This window comes from Cebus imitator, unplaced genomic scaffold (genome assembly GCF_001604975.1).
Source record: "Cebus imitator isolate Cc_AM_T3 unplaced genomic scaffold, Cebus_imitator-1.0 Scaffold41, whole genome shotgun sequence".
Taxonomy (NCBI): Eukaryota; Metazoa; Chordata; class Mammalia; order Primates; family Cebidae; genus Cebus; species Cebus imitator.
In genome coordinates, this window is record NW_016107356.1 from 2986402 (window position 1) to 3009450 (window position 23049).

General features: G+C 43.8%; 1 protein-coding gene across 2 annotated transcripts; it reads right to left on the bottom strand.

The window, feature by feature from the left end:
- Positions 1-216: 216 nt before the first annotated feature.
- CUNH21orf62 (chromosome unknown C21orf62 homolog) lies at positions 217-21507 on the bottom strand. Of its 2 annotated transcripts, XM_037737634.1 has the most exons (3): positions 21198-21507; positions 7905-8083; positions 217-2170 (listed from the first exon to the last, which is right to left on the bottom strand). In XM_037737634.1, the coding sequence occupies exon 3, from the start codon at positions 2104-2106 to the stop codon at positions 1447-1449; it is 660 nt and encodes a 219-aa protein (XP_037593562.1). In that variant the 5' UTR covers positions 2107-2170; positions 7905-8083; positions 21198-21507; the 3' UTR covers positions 217-1446. The 2 variants fall into 2 exon arrangements, with proteins under 2 accessions (XP_037593562.1, XP_017381624.1); XM_017526135.2 differs by lacking the exon at positions 7905-8083 and having other exon boundaries at positions 21198-21506.
- Between the last annotated feature and the right edge of the window lie 1542 nt (positions 21508-23049).

Here is a 23049-nt window from a genome sequence, read left to right on the forward strand (position 1 = left end):
TGACAGAGTTTTCCTCTTGTTGCCCAGGCTGGAGAGCAATGGCACGATCTCGGCTCACTGCAACCTCCACCTCCTGGGTTCAGGAGATTCTCCTGTCTCAGCCTCTCGAGTAGCTGGGATTACAGGAATGTGTCACCACGCCGGGCTAATTTTGTATTTTTAGTAGGGATTAGGTTTCTCCATGTTGATCAGGCAGGTCTCAAACTCCCAACCTCAGGTGATCCACCCATTTCAGCCTCCCAAAGTGCTGGGATTACAGACGTAAGCCACTGTGCCCAGCCTGCCATGGATCCTTTATAGTCCACTTTAATGTCAAATTGGGTCTCTATGAGTGAAAATTTTCTTGGTACAATAATGAGTCCATTTAATTTTTTTAAACAGTATGTTGCTTTGGTTCCTTTTATCAGCACACATAAAAACATTTTGTGTTAACCATGTCATATAAAATGTCTTCACTTTGCAATCTTAAACAAATGAACTGGGATTTAAAAGTTTTTTTTGTTGTTGTTAATTATCTGTTAATAATTTGAGCACTTTTATCAATAGAAATAATGTTGTAAGTGGTTAGTAGATTCCTAGGCTAGCCCCTAATGTGGTTAATGGTATTCATCTAAGTTCTGATTTTTGGAGCAAGAGGAAAAGGAGAAGGAGGAGAAAGAAGATGAAAATGAGAAAAGAAAATAGGGGAAGTGGTATAGCAGGGGCAAAGACAGATGACACAAAGAAAGATAAGGAAAGGAATGTGAAAGGCTGGAAAAGAAGAACTTTCCTCTCTGTTAGGCCATGCTCTAAGCAAAATTTTGAGATAGATGCAAATGCGTTTTGTGTCCTCCAATTTTCACTTCTGCATCCATCTTCCTGGAACCCTGGTCCCCTCATTGGGTCCTGAGGTCCCACCCTATCCATGACTGTGTTACCTCCACCCCAACAAATGCAGTCTCCAAACTCTTATTTCTCAGTGCATCTGTTCTTAGCAGGGTATTTGGAAAAGATCAGTTTCAGAGAACCTAATCATTTTATAAAACTCGTAGTCCCCAAACCTCTGAAATTGATTATTCTCTACTTAGGGGAATTCCAAGCAATGTCACAAAATGAAACAGAAAAAAATTTAAGGCAGTATTTTGAAAGAAGATATGTTTCTTGGGGGTCACCTCCTAGGTGGAGCTCCACTAAGCAGTCTCTAGGGTGTATTGCTTTCTCCATTTCCGATGGGACATTTCCCTGCAGGTTCCTAATTGTGGAGACGTAGCCTAGCTGGCTCCCAAGACCTGTCCCTGGACAGAATCACGTTGGTTTTTTGGTTTCTTTTTCTTTTGTTTTTCATGGAGCCAGTGGAGAGAGGCACAGCTGTGGCTAGGGATACCTATTTCATGGCCTTATTTCCAGATTCCTTCTGCAGATTATCCATTGTTTGCCAAAGTTAGAGGCAGCTGAACAGTTACTATGTTAGTAAATAAATGTGACAACATAGCTTTTGTTGCTTGGCATTGGGAAGGTTTTAAAGTAAGAAAAATCAGGAAAGTTGTTGGCAATGCTGGTAACATTTTCAATACTATGCGATTTTAGGGACGAGTCCCTGTTGAAAAGAGCCATATCTAAGAATGAAATATACATACATGGCTGCCAGCCTTTGTGTAACCACGTGGGCTTCTCTGTGGAGTCACCATCCCCACTGCTATGGATGAATAAGCTCTGCTCTGGGAAGGGATGCTTGGCCTCCATGTTGATGCGCAGCCTCTTCAGACCACAAATAGCCAGGTATTCAGTGGGGAGAGTGTTGGTACTGCACAAGGAAAGCTTCAGGTCTTGGACCAGTGTGAAATTCAACAGGCGGCCCAGCGCAGATGTGTCCGTGAACCAGATGGTCAGATGGCCGTGATAGCTGGTTCGCTCCACAGCAAGGGGCAGGACAGTTTTACAGCTGCACATCAGGTTGGCCAAACTGTAGTCACAATCCCGGATGTCTGCAGAGCAGCTACAGTTCTGAATGGTGTTTTCCTTTGTGAAGATGAGCGTGCTGTTCTTCTGACCTTTGGTGAAGCGGTTAAGTGCAAAGACGCCCAGAGCACTGATCAGAAGGAGACAGGGCCTGGGAGGCAGTGCCATTCTCGCCCAGTGTGGGCCAGTGTGTTCATACCCCACCTCTGTGAGCCAATTTGTTGGAACTTACCTGAAAGAAAACAGGCAGCTTTATTACAACCTTTCATTTGAAATACATGGCTTATGGAAAAGGAACCCCAGAAGAAACAAGTGGTAAACATTTCTTTCTTGCAGTTCTAGTAACTGTTGCTTGCAGCTCCAGCACTGGGAAAGCTGTTTTCTCAGCACCTCATCCAGAGACAGCAGCCAAACCTCTGAGCTCTGCTCATCCGAGGTGTAAAACTCCCCATGATGTCGGCTGACAGTGAGACCAACGTGCCAACAACGCAGCTAGAGCAATGCCAAAGCAGATGCCAGATGGGAGACCTACCGCATCCTATCAACAAGCAGGGATTTGGAGTGGAGAGAGCACATTCTCCAAACATCCAATTACCAGTATCTAGCACCCGAAAACCCCTAAACATACCCATGGTCTCCTCCCCCTCAATATCTGACTTCCTGGAATGCAAGAGACAAACACTTCTTTGCTGGATTTAGCTATCCGAGTGCTACCTATTACACAGCATAGCATGAATACCAATGAAGCAGTTAGTTAATGGTTAACTCTCATTTCTAAGTGGATAAACATGCCTTCCGTCCCCACCACGTTAATGTTTATGGGTCCATTCATCCTTTTCAGCCCCTCCTACAAATGTAGCTAGGTAACTGTAATAGTAGACAACACAAATACTAATCAACCACCATTTAATCACAGTTATTTTGATTTCACTACTCTGCCAGAAGAAATGTATGAATACGTGGCTGAAATGCGGTACGCTCTGCCGTAATGCTCATCTCATCTCGTTCCAATCACACCATTATTGCAGGGCTCCAAAACAAAACCATGTATAAGAACTTCTAAAAAATCTAAATAAGGTAGGGATGCATGTGTAATTTAAAGAGCAACAATGTCCAGTTTGCAGGGAAATGCCCTACGGTGTCTGGCATATGATAGGTGCATGGTCCTCCTTTGTGGTGTGACTGGAATGAGGTGAGTTGAACGTTAGGGCAGAGCGCACCACATTTCAGTTTGGCAAAAGTAATCATATTCCCCCAGTGACTGAAGAGAGAAACCAAACAATACAATTCAGTCCATCTCCGTCTACTGAGCTCCGTGGGTGTGGTGGGATGCTTGGCATGAGACCTCTGAGTGGGAGGGCCCAGAGCTTCCGGCGGGGCCACTACAGTAAGGGCCAGGGAACGACAGAGGGAAGGCCGTTCTGAGGAGCTCGACATGTCCAAAGAGTATGGTGACAGCAGAAAAGAGGCTAGGCAGACAAGCAGCAATTAATGTATAAGACAAGGTCACAAGGCGATTAGAAATCCAAAGGAATCAAAGTTGACAATGCCAGGGATCAGGTACACAGGCAGGAGGCACAAGCCACAACCCCATGGCTGAAGTGCCAGGAGGACAGAAGTCAGCTCTGCCACGTAAACTTGAAGAGGTTGAGACATTGACTCACAGCAATTGTTACTATATTCATGCATTCATCCCTTCATCTCTCCCTCCCTCCCTCCCTCCTTCCTTCTTTCCCTAGCTCCCTTCCTTCTTTTCCTCCTGCCTTCCTTCCATCCTTCCTTCCTTCCCTCCTTCCCTCCTTTCCTCCTTCCTTCCTTCCCTCTTTCCTTCCTTCAACTAATGCTTATTGAAAGGTGGCAGGCCTTCTGCTAGCCATGGGGGTACAACTCAGAACAAGACAACCCAGAGCCCACCCCTCATAGAACTTATGTCCTAATGAAATTGACTCTGCTTCCAATGGGCTGGGGCATCAGAGCCCAAGGCCGGGCCAGTCCTGCATGTGGCGGCAGAGAGGCGGCGGCAGAGAGGCTGCAGCAGCAGGGAGGAGGCAGGAGAAGGGGCAAACGCAGGCATTGGGCAGGGCCCAGCTTGGGCCGTGTGCCAGGCCCTGGCTTAGGCCAAGCAGAAGAAACAAAGATACAAAAGACCTGGAGCTCTATCCTCTAGGGCTTATCCTCAAAGGAAAAAAGACAAATAAGGCTGAACTGAGAAGAGCTGTGCTGAACATGGAGACAGTTATGAGAACACAGCAGAGAGAGTGATTCGATTCCACATAGGGGACTGGATAAGGCGGTTTATAGTGCTTTGTGTCTATTTTAAAGTTGGCACAGGATTTTCTTAAAGCCTTTATATTTTGTCATGGAAGAAAGAGCTTTGAGAAACATGGAGAACAAGAATTCTCTCTGAACAAGAGGCTTAACAGTCTTGAGCGGTGTTAGAACGTGGGCGTGTCTACCCCCCTTAGTGAGGAACAGTGAATAATTTGTTAATTACAAGATAATTTTAGACAATCAGCTGTCCCAGATTCCACTGGAGGCCTCTGGGACTTCATGTCCCAGTAACCTTGTCATCCCAGAACCAGGAATACCGTTAACACCGTTGGCCCACTCTGACCCCAGGCCTTAAAAGGAAAGGGAGAGAAGAGGTCTATTCATCAGCCCCCTGGTGAAAAAGTGTCTGCCTCCCTCTTTCAGGTGCTGATGCTGTTCAGAGGCAGCCATGGAAGAGGAAAAGAGATCAGAAGAGAGAAGGATATTGGTTTGCTGGAATGTGTGGGACGAGAATTTCCCAAAAGGATTTTTGAGCAACCTTCCAACAGTCAAGGCCCTGGCTGGACCTCAGGATGGTCCCTGGCTCCTGGACATCAGGAAGCCCAAAGGCCAGAACAAGGACACGTGCCCAGTGGGGGAAGGCTCACTAAGAGGGCAAAGAATGGGGCAAATACTCCAGCAACGCATTTATAGGGGCTGCCACAGAGATGCCAGTTGGGCATTTTCCTCCTTCAGTTTACCATGAATTTTTTTTTTTTTTTTTAGTTGGAGCCTCGATCTGTTGCCCAGCCTGGAGTGCAGTGGTGCAATCTCAGCTCACTGCAAGCTCTGCCACCCAGATTCAAGCGATTCTCTTGTCTCAGCCTCCCAAGTAGCTGAGATTACTGGCACGCACCACCATGCCTGGCTAATTTTTGTATTTTTAGTAAAAATGGGGTTTCACCATGTTAGCCAGACTGGCCTCGAGCTCCTGACCTCAGGATGATCCACCCATCTCGGTCTCCCAAAGTACTGGGATTACAGGTGTGAGCCACCACAGCCAGCTGTACTGTGATGATTAGTTCAAGATATTCGTTCACTGGGGTAAACACCTTGAGAGAGCAGTTTCTTGGCTGCATAGTCTCAATTTCCTGCACAGTGCCTAGCATGTAGCAAGGACTCAACACATTTCATTGAATGAATGAAAAAACTTAGTTTACCAATGTCAGTGTACTCAAACTCTTTTAACTGCTAGCTATAGAAATCCAATTAAGACTGACTTGAGAAAAAAAAATCTGCTTACTTATTTGAAAAATTAAGGAAGGATTCAGGCATGGCTTGATCCAGCTACTCAAAAAGAGGTTGTCAGAAATGTCTCTCTGTTTTTCAGTTTTTCTTTCTCATTTGTGGGCTTTATGCCCAGACAAGATCACTCCTTCTGGGGACAACATGGTCACTAGTAGATCCAGGTTTACTTTCTATCAGTTGAGCAACCTCTCAAGAAAAGAAAAAAAAAAATCTCTTTAAATAGTACCAGGCTGCTGGATGTGGTATCTCATACCTGTAATACCAGCACTTTGGAAGGCCAAGGTAGGAGGATTGTGGGAAACCAGGAGTTTAAGACCAGCCTGGCCAACATTGTGAGACCTAATCTCTACAAACAGAATAAATTGGTTGGACATGATGACATGCACCTATAGTCCCAGCTACTTGGGAGTCTGAGGCGGAAGGATCACTTGAGTCTGATAATTCAAGGCTGTGGTGAGCTGTGATTGTATCACTGCACTCCAGCCCAGATGACAGAACAAGACTCCATCTCTAATAAATAAATAATTATGGCAGGTGCAGTGGCTCAGGCCTGTAATCCCAGAATTTTGGGAGGCCAAGACAGGCAGCTCTCGAGCTCAGGAGTTCAAGACTGGCCTGGTCAACATGGTGAAACTCCGTCTCTACCAAAAATACAAAAATTAGCTGGGCATGGTGGTGTGCACCTGTAATCCCAGCTACAGGGAGGCTGAGGCAGGAAAATCACTTGAACCCGGGAGGCAGAGGTTACAGTGAGCTGAGTTTGTGCCACTGCACTCCAGCCTGAGTGACAGAACGAGACCTTGCCACCAAAAAATAAATATATAAACAAACAAATAAGCAAATAAATAAATATTAGAAGGCAAAAATACATTGGTCTCCTGAGTCACATGCTCAGCTCTGGAGCCAATGAATGGGATCGGCCACATTGCAAACAATGGACTGAGGGTAGAAGGATGGTTCTGCAAAGGGCAGTCAGGAGGCACTATTAGAAAAGGGCCAGGTAGACAATCAGAAAAGCGGGTGTCCACAAGACCCATGGGGTGAGCACGGGTGAGCACGGGTGAGCAGAGCAATTCTGCTCCTCTCAGTCTCAGCAAACGCCAAAGCACCACTTTGATAAAACGCACTCTAAGAGTGCAGGCATATGTCTGACTTTGTGGGATATACTCAGAATTTCAAATTGTCTCCTTTGCTGGAAGGCCCCTGGTTTTTACCTTCCAAGAATCTTCAAGAACTTTTTCAGGGAAATCCTTTGGAGAGTGCATTTGTGAGAGATAAACTTGCTTATCTCTCCATGTCCTGGCTTCACAGTGTGTTCCTTGGGGTGCCCGGGGCCTGGCTTTCTTCTTCTGCCTTTAACCCCAGAGTCGTAACTCAGATCTCTACTTGAGACTGCTTCTCGCCAGGGCATCTCATCAGCTTCTGACTCTTGAGCCTTTCACACTTTATTGTCTTGAGCCTTTCCCCTAATTGCATTTCCACTTTAAAAATGAACATCACAGCCAGGCCTATAATCTCAGCACTTTGGTAGGCTGAGGGAGGCAGATCTTTCGAGGTCAGGAGTTCAAGAACGGCCTGGCCAACATGGTAAAACCCTGTCTCTACTAAAAATACAAAAATTAGCAGGGTGTGGTGGTGCACACCTGTAATCCCAGCTACTCTAGGGAGGCTGAGACACGAGAATCCCTGGAACTCAGGAGGCAGAGGTTGCAGTGAGCCAAGCCTGCACCACTGCACTACAGCTTGGGCGACAGAGTAAGTGAGACTCTGTCTCAAAAATAAAATAAAAACCACTTTTGATTTCAAATTAAACTGACTTCCAAATTAAAATGGTAAATTGCTTTTGATTTTTAATTGCTGTAAGAATTTGGAGAGCATGGCCTGATTTTTCCACAATTAGAGTTATTCATCTTTTGTGTTAGGACTATAGAGTTTAGAACGTTATTATTTATGACATTTCAAATTTGTTTCGGGCAAATGCTCCAAATGCTGTCCTCCCATGGACACAATATCTCCTTACTAGTAATATCTTCTTATAAACAGAACTAGTCTAATTTGAAACATTCCTTTTGAAGCCAAGTATAAACATTATCTGAACGTTGGGTGTAACCCTAGATTGAGAAGGAATCTGTGTGGAATTTGTTTTGAAGTAACTGATGGCTGATCTCAATTCAGAACCCTCTGCCTTTATGTAGCTAGTTGCTAGTATTGTTCTTGAGATTTCTTCAGCTGCAATAGAAAAACAATATTCAAACTGATTATGAATAGTAGTTCTGGTTTTTAAACATGTTCAGTGATTTAAAGGCTCAAAGATTTAATAACCATACACAGTTTTTAGCATCTTGACTGAAAATTTGGATGCATAGACATCCCCTGAGTTTTTATCATGGTTGCATCAAGCTACTTATTGTGTCTTACAATCAAAGTGTATCAGAGACTTCTAGTGCCTATGAATGCCATGCTCTCCTCTCCTTCCTTGGCACGCTGTTGGACTTTATTTCTGAGCTTCTGGCAGTGAAGTGGCACCATGTGGTTGAATTCTGGCCAATGGAATGTGGTGGAAGATTCCACGAAGGAACCGATGGCCCTAGAAGATGGCAGAAGTGTGGGCAAAAGGTTGAATCCCTGAATGATTGTATGGAACAGAGCACACCCCTCTTCCCACTTAATGGCATTAGTCTGTGATGTAAGGGAGGAACAGATCTCAATTACTCTAAACCACTGATATCTTGAAGTTTGTCAATACAGCCAGCCTACCTTGCTAGCTGGGTACAATACAGCAGGTGCTAATATTGCTTTGCAACTTATGATTTTTACATTCACTTTTCTCAAAAGAAAATGAGAAATCAACATTTAGAGGACATTTATTGGATGCTAGGCAAATGGCCTAAGTCATGGCGAAGCAAAAATGAAGATATCATCCATACCCTCAAGGGACTTGAAATTTGCCGGGAAAACTTGAAATGTACTCTGGGAACAAACAACTGGGCAACTAATTAGAAGACAATGTGATTGGTAGTTCTTAAAGATGCAGATGGAGGCTGGGCGCGGTGGCTCACACCTGTAACCCCAGCACTTTGGGAGGCCAAGGCGGGTGGATTACCTGAGGTTAGGAGTTCGAGACCAGACTAGCTAACATGGTGAAACACCATCTCTACTAAGAATACAAAATCTTAGCTGGTTGTGCTGGTGTGCACCTATAATCCCAGCTACTCAGGAGGCTAAGACAGGAGAATCGCTTGAACCTGGGAGGTGGAGGTTGCAGTGAGCCGAGATCACACCACTGCACTCTAGCCTGGTGCCTGGCGATGGAACGAGACTCTGTCTCAAAAAAAAAAAAAAAAAAATGCACATGGAGTGGTGGGAAGGAAGAAACGGAAAGACTCCCAAAGGTGTGCTCTTTGGGCCAGGTAGAGAAGGCGTTCAGGTTAGGAAAGGAGAGGCAGTGCACAGAGGTCAGAATGACTAAAGTCCTCCATATGTTAGAGCAAGTATAAGATGTCTGGAGGTCCATGAGGGGGGATGTAGGCAGGAGGACAGGGTTAGACAGGACCTTGCTGGTCAAGCTAAGGGGTTTGGATATTCTGCTGGTGGTGACTTGGTCTCCAAACTCTTCTGACCATCACCCCATCTACAAATAATTAAAAAACCCTCCCCAATAGCTGTCTCTGTTAATTTATAGAGGCCAATCATGTACTACCATACTTATATATCATCTATATTATCTACAATACACAAACAGTAGAATTTTTAAAAATTTGAGATGAAAAAGAAACAAAAATGAAAGTTTGAACATTTTCAGCTCTACCCCAGTAGCTTGGCTTGCAAACCTCCTGTGATGTCAACTCCCTCTTTGGAGGCTCCTGCAAGAGACAACAAATGAGGCAGTAAAGGTCTGCATCAGGAGACGTGTGCTTAGATCTTGTTTAAGGAAGGTAACCTAGGCTGCCAGGGAGAGACTGAATTGAAGGAGAAGATACTAGAGTCAGGACAATGAGTTCTAAGGAGGGGAACACTTTTCTTTCGTATTTTCTCCAGTGATTTCCACCTCTCCATTTGTTGACTCCTTCTAACTCCAGGCTCTTTGGGTAAATCTGCTTCAACATCTGGAATCCTTGAGAAGGCTGGGATGAGGATGAGGCTCTCTTCCTCCTATAAGCATGCAGTCAGGACACCTGCTAGGAACTCTGGGAGGGAACCAGTAATACAGGGAGGAGGAGAGCCCAGGGGACAGCACAGGAAAGCATTTGTCTCACTCTGTTGCCCAGGCTGGAGTGCAGTGGTGCAATCTTGGCTCAGTGCAACCTCCCCCTCCTGGGTTCAAGCAGTTCTCCTGCCTCAGCCTTCCATCATTGTCTCATTCTTAGCATCCCATCACTGTCTGGCTGGGAACACTACTCCTTGAGACATCCACTGTGAGCCCTCATAGCCACGAGAAAAATATAGCTCATTTTCTCAGAGTTAGGAGCCTCTGGGTGGCTTCATCAGCCTGGCAGCAAGCCTAGCTGCTAGTGCGGGCTAGTTATGGCAGGCTATGAGTAGGTAGAGTGGCTCTCCAATCCCCAGCTCCCCTCGAGGTGCCTTCCTCTAAATTCCTTGGTCATCCATTCTTTCCAGGAGCCAGTGCTGAAAACCTGCTCACAGATTGGGATCTGATACCAGTTGGTTAAACCTTAATTGGAATTTCAGCCAACACATTCTTGCCCAAGGGTATTTGCACAGTAAGCCTCATGACTACCTTGTTCCTTATTAGAGAGATAGCAAGGATTAAATAGAAAGTATGGGAGGAGTGTGGGGCAGAGACTCCACGCTAGGGCTGCAGAAACGAGTGATCACCTGTTCTCAGGTTCAGCGCCCGCTTATCCAGGGCTGTGCAAACCCTCCTCCAGTTTAGGTCAAGGAGGGGTGTTGGCTATTCTGTTATGTGGATGAGATGCCCACACTGGCGCTGTGTGAGGGCTTTAGGTGTAGACCTTGAAATGCTCTTGGAAAAAGGGATTTTTAGTATTTTTCTTTTCTTTGGCTTTGTCTCACGAATGCACAGCAGGAGGTAGGTTAGAGACAAACACTATGCAAGATGATATTTGATATCTTTGTTGTTTAATATTTTGAAGCTTATGAAGTTGAAAGCTAATTTGGGTCCCTCCCCAAGGTTTTCTTACTGTGATACGTGTTGCCTTTTATTTCTTTTTCACATTCCACAACAGCACATCTTCATCCTTGGTACGAGCCACTGAATTTTCACAGGCCCTTACAAGGATCTAATGCTGAGGTCACCATTCTGTGCAGCCTCTGTGGGTGAAGATCACTTCTCTTTCATTGCGGTTTACACAGTTCATTGTGAGGGGCAGGAAATGAGTTCCTGGTAATTCTGATGTGTTCAGAATCTTGTTTTGTTTATATAGTAGGATCTAAACTATATGCTATCAGCTGATATATTTGCTCATCTAGAAAAAGAGGAAGTAAAACTCATGTCTCCATAAGCTGGAATTATTCTGGCAAAATTAGCTTCAAGTATACAATTTGGGTTTTAAGAGGACAGACTTCAAAATATTTTTGTGGCTGAGTGCGGTGGCTCATGCCTGTAATCCCAGCACTTTGGGAGGCTGAGGTGGATCACCTGAGGTCAGGAGTTTGACCAACATGGAGAAGCCCCATCTCTACTAAAAATACAAAAAAATTAGCCAGGGGTGGTGGTGCATGCCTGTAATCCCAGCTACGCGGGAGGCTGAGGCAGGAGAATTGCTTGAACCTGGGAGGTGGAGGTTGCGGTGAGCCGAGATTGCATCATTACACTCCAGCCTGGGCAACAAGAGCAAAACTGTCTCAAAAAAAAAATTTTGTGACTGTTCTCGCTGAACTCACTAGTATATAGTCGGATCAGTCTGAGAGCCTGTCTGAGTCTTATTTCTCTTGACATGGCACAGAATGATAATCCAACCACACAGGTTACAAGAGCAAAGTAGATGCATGTGATTTTATATATATATGTGTGTGTGTGTGTGTGTGTGTGTGTGTGTGTGTGTGTGTGTGTATAAATAGTAGTATATTATTTATTTTGTTTAGAGACAAGGTCTCACTATGTTGTCCAGGCTGGTCTTAAACTCCTGGGCTCAAGTGATTCTCCTGTCTTGGCCTCCCAAAGTGCTAGGATTACAGGTGTGAGCCACCGCAGCCAGCCTGAATAGTTCTATATTATTATGTATATTGTAGTACTTATAAGTACTCATAGATATACTATAATATACATAGTACTATTCATCAACAATGATATTTTGTAATATCGGAGTCATAGTGATAACAAATATATTAGCATATTCTGTGAGGGCATCCCAAAAGTCACCCCAAAGCAATCTGAAGTAACTGGTACATTTAATGCATTACTTGTATCAAGCATTTGATTAGAGAGAAAACAGGTGCAGCATAAAACAAAAAGGCCTTTTTGTGTGATTTTTCTGGTTACATATCAAATCAGATTTATAATTATATAAATTATAACTAGCCCTCACTAGAAGCTAGGCTTGCTGCCAGGCTGATGAAGCCACCCAGAGGCTCCTAACTCAGAAGCCATAGCTCATAGCTCAGAAAATGACCTATGTTTTTCTCATGGCTATCAGGGCTCACAGTGGATGTCACAGGAGTGGCGTTCCCAGGCAAGCTGTCCTCCTGTAAATTCTGAGGATTGTGAGGTCCTGAAATTACTAGTGAGCGGATCTGGAAAATAGAAATTAATTGTCTGATTCCATTTCTACTAATTTAAATGTGTGTAAAATATTTAAAGGAATGGCAGGAATATGGGATGTGATCAAAACACTTTATTTCTGATCTCCTCCTGTGCCTAATGGATATTATGATAGGTCAAATAATGGTCCCTAAAGGTTCCTGTGTCCTAATCCCTGGGCCCTGTGAATACGTTACCTTGTATGGCCACAAGGCCTCTGCAGACATGATTAAATTAAGAAATTGGAGATGAGGAGATGACCCTGGATTATCTGGGTGGACCCAATGTAATCAACAGGGTTCTTATAAGACAGACACAGTAGGAGATAGAGAAGAAGGCAATGTGACATCTGAAGCAGAGATTGGAGTGATGTGGCTACAAGCCAAGGAATGCCAGCAGCCTCTGGAAGAGGCAAGGAATGGATTTTCCCTTGGAGTTTCCAGAAGGAACCAGCCCTACTGACAACCTCACATTGGCCAGGCACAGTAGCCAAGTCAGACTGATTTTGAACTTCTGACCTCCAGAAGTGTAAAAGAATATTGATGTGTTGTTTTAAGCCACTAAATTTGTAGACTTTTTTTTTTTTTTTTTTCTGAGACGGAGTCTTGCTCTGTCACCAGGCTGCAGTGCAAAGGCGCGATCTCAGCTCACTGCAGCCTTCACCTCCCAGGTTCACATGATTCTCCTGCCTCAGCCTCCTGAGGGTCCTGTAGCTGAGACTGCATGTGCTTGTCACCATGCATGGCTAATTTTTGTATTTTCGGTAGAGATGGGGTTTCACCATGTTGGCCAGCATGGTCTTGATCTCATGATTCACTTGCCACTGACTTTTTGTTTTTTTGAGATGGAGTCTCGCTCTGTCACCCAGGCTGGAGGATGGAGTGTAGTGTCATGATCTTGGCTCACTGCCACCTCCACATCCTGGGTTCAAGCGATTCTCCTGCCTCAGCCTCCTGTATAGCTGGGATTACAGGTGTGCACCACTACACCCAGCTAAATTTTGTATTTTTAGTAGAGATGGGGTTTTACCATGTTGGCTAGGCTGCTTTTGAACGCCTGACCTCAAATGATCTGCCTGCCTTGGCCTCCCAAAGTGCTGGGATTGCAGGAGTGAGCCACTATGCCTGGCCAATGTGTAGAAATTTTTGATAGCAGCAATAGGAAATGATTACAGAGACGAGGAGGAAACTTAAACCACCACATCCCACCCCTCTGAACCAAACCAGCCCTTCTGTATTCACAGCCCTGCAGTGTTTGCTAATTACATGATGTGGTTTATTCCTCTCATTAGCCTGGGTCATACGCTCTCAGCATAAAGCTCAATGCTCCTGTAGAGTAGTCACACTATGTTGGACCCATCCAAGCCCAAACGGATACATCGGGATATGTCTTATGAGTTGAGGGGGTGGCTGTCCTCAGGTGGTTAATTGCATAAGTGGAATTGTTGAAGACGAAAGAAGAGCGAAGATGATATGGGAAGTTCCAGGGCAGGGATGAGCAGAGACATGGGACAGTGGCATTTGTATCTTTCCAGGCCAAACCTATGCCCAAGGCTGAGTCCTGTCGGGTAGCAAGCAGAAGCTGCAAGAAGTGCTTTTAAGAATTCTGAGATGTTGGCTGGGCGCAGTGGCTTACTCCTGTAATCCTAGCAGTTTGGGAGGCTGAGGTGGGTGGATCATGAGGTCAGGAGTTCGAGACCAGCCCGGCCAACATAGTGAAACCCTGTGTCTACTAAGAATACAAAAAATTAGCTGAGCATGGTGGCGGGTGCCTGTAATCCCAGCTACTCGGAAGGCAGAGGCAGGAGAATTGCTTGAATCTGTGAGGCAAAGGTTGCAGTGAACTGAGATTGCACCATTGCACTCCAGCCCAGGTAACAGTATGAGACTCTGTCTCAAAAAAACAAAAAAAAAATTCTGATATATGAGGCACAAATGGCCCCCTGCCCAGGCAAGAAAGGGTGACACTGAGTGGTGGGCAGAGGCATTTTCCCCACTTCTGTATTGAGTACAGCTCAGCTCTAGCACAGTGAGGAATGATAGACCAGTGGCACCATTTGACCCTTTCTCAAGAACAGACTGGGGCCACCCCTGAACATTGCTCCCTGGTCATCAAGCAACAGGGAGCCCCATGGCCAAGGCAAGGATCAGCATCCAGTGGGGTCAGCAGCCATTGTTTTGCCTGTGCAATGGTCCTTTCGTCTGCTCCTGTCCCCACAGTCAGCATCCAGTGGGGGCTGGGGACAGGAGCAGACAAAAGGACCATTGCACAGGCAAGACACTCCTGGGGACTCTAAGAAACAGGAGGAGACTCTATTTTGTAGACGTAGTGGTGCGAGGAGGCAAGGACCTGCATCAGGTAGGTGGGAGTGCAAGCCAGCAGAATACAAACTATTCGTGTTCACTTAACCTCATCTGTGCCTGCTGGCTGGTGAAGCCAGAAGCTCTTCAGGTATCACCTGGATTACTGGTTTGAGATTAAATTGATTGAATCATAGAAATAGACTAAAGTGGTCAGGAGCTTAGAAGTAAGAACCGACTGAAAAGCGGATATTTTATTTGGAAAGCCCTGAGCTCACCTGGGTGTTAATTTCACCCACTAATTTGCTGTCTGGGTAAGGGGCTTCCTCACTGATGGTTTACTGTGGGGGTGTATTAGTCGGTTTTCATGCTGCTGATAAAGACATACCCAAGCCTGGGCAATTTACAAAAGAAAGAGGTTTAGTGAACTCACAGTCCCACATGGCTGGGGAGGCCTCACAATCATGGCGGAAGGTGAAAGGCACATCTCACATGGTGGCAAACAAGAGAAGAGTGAGAGCCAAGCAAAAGGGGTTTCCCCTTTTCAAACCATCAGCTCTCGTGAGACTTATTCACTACCTCAGGAACAGTATGGGGGAAACTGCCCCCATGATTCAATAATCTCCCACTGGGTCCCTCCCACAACACGAGGGAATGAGGAGAGCTACAATTCAAGATGAGATTTGGGTGGGGATACAGCCAAACCTTATCAGGGGGGTCAGATTTCTGATGCCTTTTGCTGATGGCAGTTTCCCTCGTCCTTAGCACAGGGCCTGGCACACAGCAGCACTCCACGACTATTTATATTATCCAAATGAGTCCCTATATCGGCTAAGCCAATGAGGCCTGTAATTGATTGTTGACTCCCTCTTTTGCCTTTTACCTCCTAGGACTGTCAAGTGTTATCAAATCAGCAAGCAAAATTCATCCATTTCTTCAGCGACTTTCATTGTATGGCCTAGCCATGTTAGAGACACCAGAATGAGTTTCTGTGTATGGGTGACAGGGTGGGAATCTGAGCTTTCTTTCCTTTGGCCTAGCTGTGCATCATCTTTGAAAGCCATTGAATGACATCTGGCCAAATCCCAGGAGGCACCTCTCGCCTCCTGTGACTTTACCAAAGGCCTGGTCTAGGTTCCTGGTTGCCTTACAACTTTCCTGCGAATCTAATGAGGACGAAGGGCGAAATACGCTTGCCTAGAGTGGAGGCTGTGAGCCCCAAGTCAGGCCTCTAATCACTGCCCTTCCATCTCATGTCACACATCCTCCAAGGAGCTAAGGAAAACATGAATAGAGTTAGTATATTTTGGTCTCACAGATATTTGTGAGCATCACAAAGCCCTTCCCCTAATTGCTCTTGGTTGAGAGATTATAACAGCTTCCCCACAACCTAACTTTGCAGAGTCCAAGCTTGCAAAGCTAACTCAGGAAGAACTTTGCTCAAATTACTGGGCCAGTATTATGTGCATGTGAAGTTGCCAAGGAAAATGAGTCAGACACTAATCCCTTTGCTAGGAGATGAGAAACACAAAAAAAAAAAAAAAAAAAAAAAAAAAAAAAAAAAAAAAAAAAAAAAAAAAAAAAAAAAAAAAAAAAAAAAAAAAAGCTGGCAGACCTTTACTATTTTAATTACCTGCTTCCAGAACAAGAACAATGAAAGGGAACTGAGATCTTCCACTTAGAGTTGTTCCTTCCTACATTCCAGCAAAGGGCCTTGAACTATTTCCTTAAGATATAAGCCCTAGGCTTTTTTCCTTTCAACTGTGTTCAAGCTATAGTTCTGACCATTCAAGTTTGGAAAAAAAATAAGAATTAAATTTTTCTTTGCTGGTTTTAGTTACAAATATTGGAACCAATGAACATTTAAACCTTGCTTCTTTCTTGGAAGATTTTTCAGAGTTTTAAAATGCCTCCCAGGAATGATGACTAAAGGTAATGTGGGAGCCTGGGACAAAAAGAGCGGACAATAGGTAAAAGCTAAGGACATCTGAATAATGTTTGGACTTTATTTTATAATAATAATGTGTCAGTACTGGTTTATTAATTGTGACAAATGTACCACACTAATGTAAGATGTTAACTCTATATGAGAACTCTCTATACTATCTTCACAATTTTTCTGTAAACCTAAAACTATTGCAAAATAAGAATTTTATTTAAAAAGAGTGAGTCCTGATCTCACTGATGACTCTTTAAAGATTAGTTTTGTGACAGCAGTAGAGCTCCAGTAGATAATCTGGCATCACGATTTGGGCTAAACTGAGTGCCCATGAAATAGTGTCTAGGCACAACTCCAAATGAATTCTTGAGACCTCCTGGCCACAGAGAAGATTCTTTTTTTTTTTTTTTTTTAATGACCCAGAGACCAGGCATTTCAGAGATGCAAATTTGAAGTAATCCTTTTATGGGAAATGGATCAAAACTGGGAAAGGAGAGGCACCAAGGCATGTTGCTGGGATAAGCCTTGAGGAGAAAGAGAGAGAGAGAGAGAGAGAGAGAGTATGTGTGATATCTCACTGGGTTTTTTATTTCTCTCTTTCTCCTTCCTTCCTTCCTTCCTTCCTTCCTTCCTTCCTTCCTTCCTCCCTCCCTTTCTTTCTTTCTTTCTTTTTTTCTTTCTTTCTTTCCTTTCTTTCTCTTCTCTTTCTCCCCTCCCTCCCTCCCTCCTTCCTTCCTCTTTCTTTCTTTCTTTTTCTTTCTTTCCCTTCCTTTTTCTTTCTTCTCTCTTTCTCTCCTTTTTTGAGACAAGGTCTTGCTCTGTCACCCAGGCTAAAGTGCAGTAGTTCACTCATCTTGAACTACTGGGCTCAAGCAATCCTCCCACCTCAGCCTCCTGAGTAGCTAGGACTATAGGTGCGTACCACTGGCTAATGTTTTAAATTTTTGTGGAGACGTGGTCTCACTGTAGTCCTAGGCTGATCTACAACTTCTGGCCTCAAGAGATCTTCCTACCTCCCAAAGTGTGGGGACGACAGGTGTGAGCCACCACGCGTGGCCCCATTGTGTTTTCTTATTCTCCAGTCTGGGCCCCATTCCCCTCATCTGCTTATGCTTCCCTCTGTTGTGTGGGGATTATTTCTGTTTTGTATCCACTGAGAAACCATCTTTATCTCTTACACTGTCTTCCAATCTCTCCTCTTTCATGACATTTTATTAGGTTGGGGGAATACGTGACAATTCTTATTTGACTCAAACCTATTTTTCTTAGAATGCTGTATCAGTCTATTACAAAATAAATTTTAAAAAGAGATTTTGTAAGCCAATCTGTTATCACACAGACCCTAATACCTAGTTGTGTTAGATTTTTAAGCCACTTCAAAAAACCAGACTTTTGCTGGGATCATTCTATTGCAACCATTCTCATCAAGTTCCCACTGAATCCCACCACCTCCCGCCACCCCGTACAAAATCCAGTGATTAGCTTCCTGGTCTCATTTTGTTTGACTTCCCACCAGCATCTGACTTGGCTGCCTCCTCCCTTCCTTTTGAGTGAATAGCTTTCTGTTCTTCCATGACATCATGTTCTCCTGGTTTTCTGGCTACTTCAAAGGCCACTCCCTCTCAGTCTTTTGGCTGGCATTGATCTTCTTACCTGTCATTATTGCATGTCCCCAGCTCAGTGCATGGCTGTCTTCTGTATGTGCGTCCACTCTCTTGGTGCCTGCCTGTTGTTGTGTGAAGTTAAATACCACCTAGATGCTGACGGGGAGCTGAGATATGTCTCTAGCTCCTGCCCGCGTCATGCTCACATGCCTCATATTGTGTCTGATAGCTCTTTCTCAATGTCTAGCAGACATCTCCAACTTAACATGTCACATACACAGCTCCTGATTTCCAAGAAAGTTCAGACTTCTATGAGAAATATTATGGCATCAATAATTCACTGTTCTTCAGCCCTGTGCTCCCACGGCTAAGCTAGCTAAATATAGCAAATGGTCACCGATAAAGTGGCAGCATACTTGAAAATAAAAAATGTGAGACGTGTATGTTGCATGTTGAAAACTGAATGAAATCAGGAACGATCTATATTTTTATTCACTAATAGTATGATTTAATGAGTGCTTCCTTTGTGCCAGGCACTGCTAAGTGTTTCACATGTTTTCTGTTGTTTAAAATCCTTTCTGTAATCCTTCAGGTAGATATTATGGCCCCATTCTTTTTGAGACACAGCCTTTCTCTGTCATCCAGGCTGGCACTACCTCAGCTCACTGCAACCTCCACATCCCATGTTCAAGCGATTCTCCTGCCTCAACCCCCCAAGTAGCTGGGATTATAGGTGGTACACCACCACGCTCAGCTAATTTTTGTATTTTTAGTAGAGACCAGGTTTTGCCATGTTGGCCACGCTGGTCTTGAACTCCTGACCTCAAGTGATCCACCCACCTCAGCCTCTCAAAGTGCTGGGGTTACAAGCATGAGCCACCACATATGGTCTCATTTTCATATCAGGAAATGAAGACACAGGGAGGTTAAATAACTTGTCCAGGGTCACAGAACCAGTTAATAATGGCTAAAATTTGAACCCAGACAGCTAACTATACTCTGAAGAGTCATGGTAGAAATTACAGTGCTATTTCCTACCCCAGGGTCTTGGGCCTAATCAAGTGAAAGTCCATGCATCGTATTCTATACTAGATGCTGTGGCCTTTAACCTAAATTTGTATAGAACCCTCACACTAAATGCTATGATTCGAATGTGTTCCCTAAAGTTCATGCGTTGGAACTGAATCCCCAGTGCAACAGTGTCGAGAGGTGGGAGCTTTAAGAGGTAACTTTAAGAGGGCGGTGCCCTCATGATGGATTAATGCTGTTATTGAGGAGTGGGTTGGTCATCATGGGAGTAGGTTTCAAATAAAAGGATGAGTTTGACCTCCTTCTTCTCTGTCTGTCTGTCTATCTGTCTCTCTCTCTTATGTGCGTGTACATGCTCTCTTGCCTTTTCACCTTCCACCATGGGGTGAAACAGCAAGAAGGTCCTTGCTGGATGCAGGCTCCTTGACCTTGGAATTCCCAGTCTCCAGAACCATAAGAAATAAATCTCTGTTCTTAAGTTCATAATCAGAATAGAGCACAATATGAGCAGAGTGCTGCTTCTGCTAACAGAGGTATGGAATGTGGGACAAAGAATTCTCAGAAGTCCTGACAAAGGAGTCCTAACTAAAATATACGGCAACTGTACCTTTCTACTTGACACAGGTCCTTGAGAGAGTGAATCAGGCAATGAATGCAAATCCTTTGAGTTTTACTTTGAGTGGCTTGGTAGACACCCAGTTAACTGCATCACTGGGGTTCACGCCTGCAGCTTTGCACAGCTGCCCCATGGTCCCACGCCCACAGAACCGTGAGGTCTGCCTGTTCTTCCCACTGAGGCTTAGTGACCTGCTAGCTCCCACAGACACAGACACAAGCCACTGGGCACTGAATTTTAAAAGCTGGTAATGTAGGAGCTGTAGGCAGTGAAAACTATTAGTGTGGAAAAGAAAGCTGAGAAATCCAAGTCAGCTCTTGAGAAGCGCCCATTTCCATAAATACTTTATTGAAAGTGTTATTTTCAGAAAATGCCAATTTCTGTCAGAAAAAAGTAATGAAAAGTCTTTTTTTTTCTTCCAAACATAGTGCATTATTTAGGCTAAAAAAAAAAAAAAAAAAAAAAATAAAAAAAAAAAAAAAAAAAAAAATATAATAAAAAAAAAAAAAAAAAAAAAAAAAAAGCAAAAAGCTTCTCAGGGATGGCTCTTTTCAGTAAAAAAATTTTCAAGCAAATGAGGTCTTTTTTTTTTGGTATTTTAGATGGGTTTTTAAAATAAATAGCATGCACAATGTTTTTGAAATATTTCCTGTCCTCAGCATACACCAACATACTTTTGCTAAAAACTTTCCAAAAATATGCTTATTAAACAAAGACATATATGCAGGACGCGTATGGTCTATGAATTTTGAATTAAAGCACTCCCCTCCTCATCTTGCCTGTTGCTACATTATTTATCATGCTTTTTCACTTTTGAATAAAAGACCAATTTTTTAAAAATGAGAACTATCCAATCCAAATGTTCATGATCATCCAAACTTACTTTCTTCTCTTTCTTTGTTTTCTAACCAGCAAGCTCTGTAAAGCCTGGTGTGTAAATAGGCAGTAAATACAATACTAGTAAAAGATAAAGCAGGGCGAAGAAACAATATCAGCCGATGCTTTGGGAGTTCCCACTTTTCTTTGTTTGTGATCACAATAAGGAAAAGAGCTACGTACCATGTCTCTTTTCCTTAATTGTTATTTACCACTGAAGACTAACAGAAAAGTCTAGTCAGGTATTTAAAAATAGAGACAAGATTTCTAGGAAATATCTGTTGGATTAGCCTTAAGCGAGTTTGTCTTTTTAGGGTTTAAATGAGAAGACCATTTTATTCTTTGCTTAATGCACTGAAAATCTTTCTTTTTAAAGCAGGATCTCAGTAAAGAGGAATCCATATGCCTGGAAGCCTAAAAAGTGTTTCATAGTGGAAGCCACTCATACATATATGTTACGGGTTCAGGAAATGCAAATGCAACAAGAAGGTGACCCTGCCAATGGCTCTTCCAAACGTCACAGTTCCTACCATGCAGCAGAAATTCTGAAGCTCTTAAAAACGGTCTGTCAGACTAGACATGCTTTTTAAAAAAGAAGAACAGAGAAAGTACTTACATCTCAGAGTTCCACCGTGAGGCCTCGCTTCTCCACTCCACAGACCTCTGCCTGGCCGCGGATCCTTCACCCTGGCTTGACAGCTGGGTTAATCTGCAAGCCAGGGTGGAATGCGTGGTCTTCCACGTGCTGTTCTTTTCCGTCTTCAGAGGGCCAGCGGCCTGGTCATTTCCATGGCAACCAGGAGGAAGCGGCTGGCCTACCAGTCTCATTAGCTGCACACAGGAGAGAAACTGACTTGGTGACTGCTGGCCACTCTTTTGGGGTTCTAAACTGGGAATTTTCTAGAAGAGACTGAGGACACTGTTTCTGTAGGCTGATCACAAAGGATTGACACACATGGAAGAAATTCTACCTTAGCAGGAGATTGTATGTAGAGCATGGGGACTCCTTGTTACTTTTACTTTCATTGTTGATTCCACCTTTTTTGGCCTGATGAATTGTTACTTACGGTAAATGCCTGCACTAGTGTAAAAAGTGTCCTCTTGTGGTTGTTCCAAAGAAAAAATGAACTCATTTCAACTCCAAAGATAGACATTATTCTCTCTCTCTCTTTTTAAGTTCATTTAAAAAATGTTAGAAGCCACAAAACCAATAAATATGTAAAAAATATTTTATATACATTAACTGATGTCTTAGTCCATTTGGGCTGTTACAACAAAATGCCATTATTGGGTGACTTACAAACAACACATTTGTTTCTCACAGCTCTGGAGGTTGAGAAGTCCAAGATCAAGGCACTGGCAGATTTGCTTTCTGGTGAGGGCCTGCTTCCTGGTTCACAGGTGGCACCTTCTAACTGAACCCTCACATGGTGGAAGGGAGACAACTGTGGTTTCTTCGGCTTCTTACAAGGGCACTAATCCCATTCATAAGGGCTCCACCCTCATGACCTAATCACATTTTAACATCTCCACCTCCTATGCTATCACACTGAGGATTAGGTTTCTGTATTTGTATTTTAAGGGAAGGTAAATACCTGGGCCTTAACAACTGATGAGGTCTCATTAAATATGGGAGAAAAAGATAAAGCAGGGGTCCCCGACCTCCAGACCAGGCACTGGTACCAGTCCATGCTACAGCAGGAGGTGAGCAGTGGGTGAGCAAGAGAAGCTTCATCTGTATTTACAGCTGCTCCCTATCACCCTCATTACCGCCTGAGCTCCACCTCCTGCCAGATTAGCAGTGGCATTCAATTCTTATGGGGGCACATTGAGAACGGTATTCTATGGTGAACTACTGTGAACTGTGCATGCAAGAGATCTAAGTTGCATGCTCCTTATGAGAATCTAATGCCTGATGATCTGTCACTGTCTCCCATCACTCCCAGAGGGGACTGTCTAGTTGCAAGAAAACAAGTTCATTCTACATTAGGGTGAGTGGTATAAGTATTTCATTATCTCTTACAATGCAATATAATAAAAATAAAGCGCACAATAAATGTAATGCATTTGAATCATCCCAAAACCGTCTCCTACTCCTGCCTGTCTGTGGAAAAATTATCTTCCATGAAACTGGTTTCTGGTTCCAAGAAGGTTGGGAACTGCTGAGATGAAGGAAAATCTTGCTAATTAAAAGCACTGGGAGACTGGAGCAAGTGATTTGTAATTACCCAGATATAAATTCTTCAATAGGTTAAAGAAGAGAGCACCTCAGTAGGAAAATTCATTCATTCATTTATTATTCATGTAGTGAATCCTTACCACATACATGCACTGTGCCAGGAGATATAGGGGCACAGAGATCAATGCCGTGGTTCTTGTCTTTAAGGAAGTTATACTATAGGAGGGGTTGAATTTATTATATAAGTTGCATGTGGGAAATGTTTGAAGGGAGGTGCAGACACAATGCA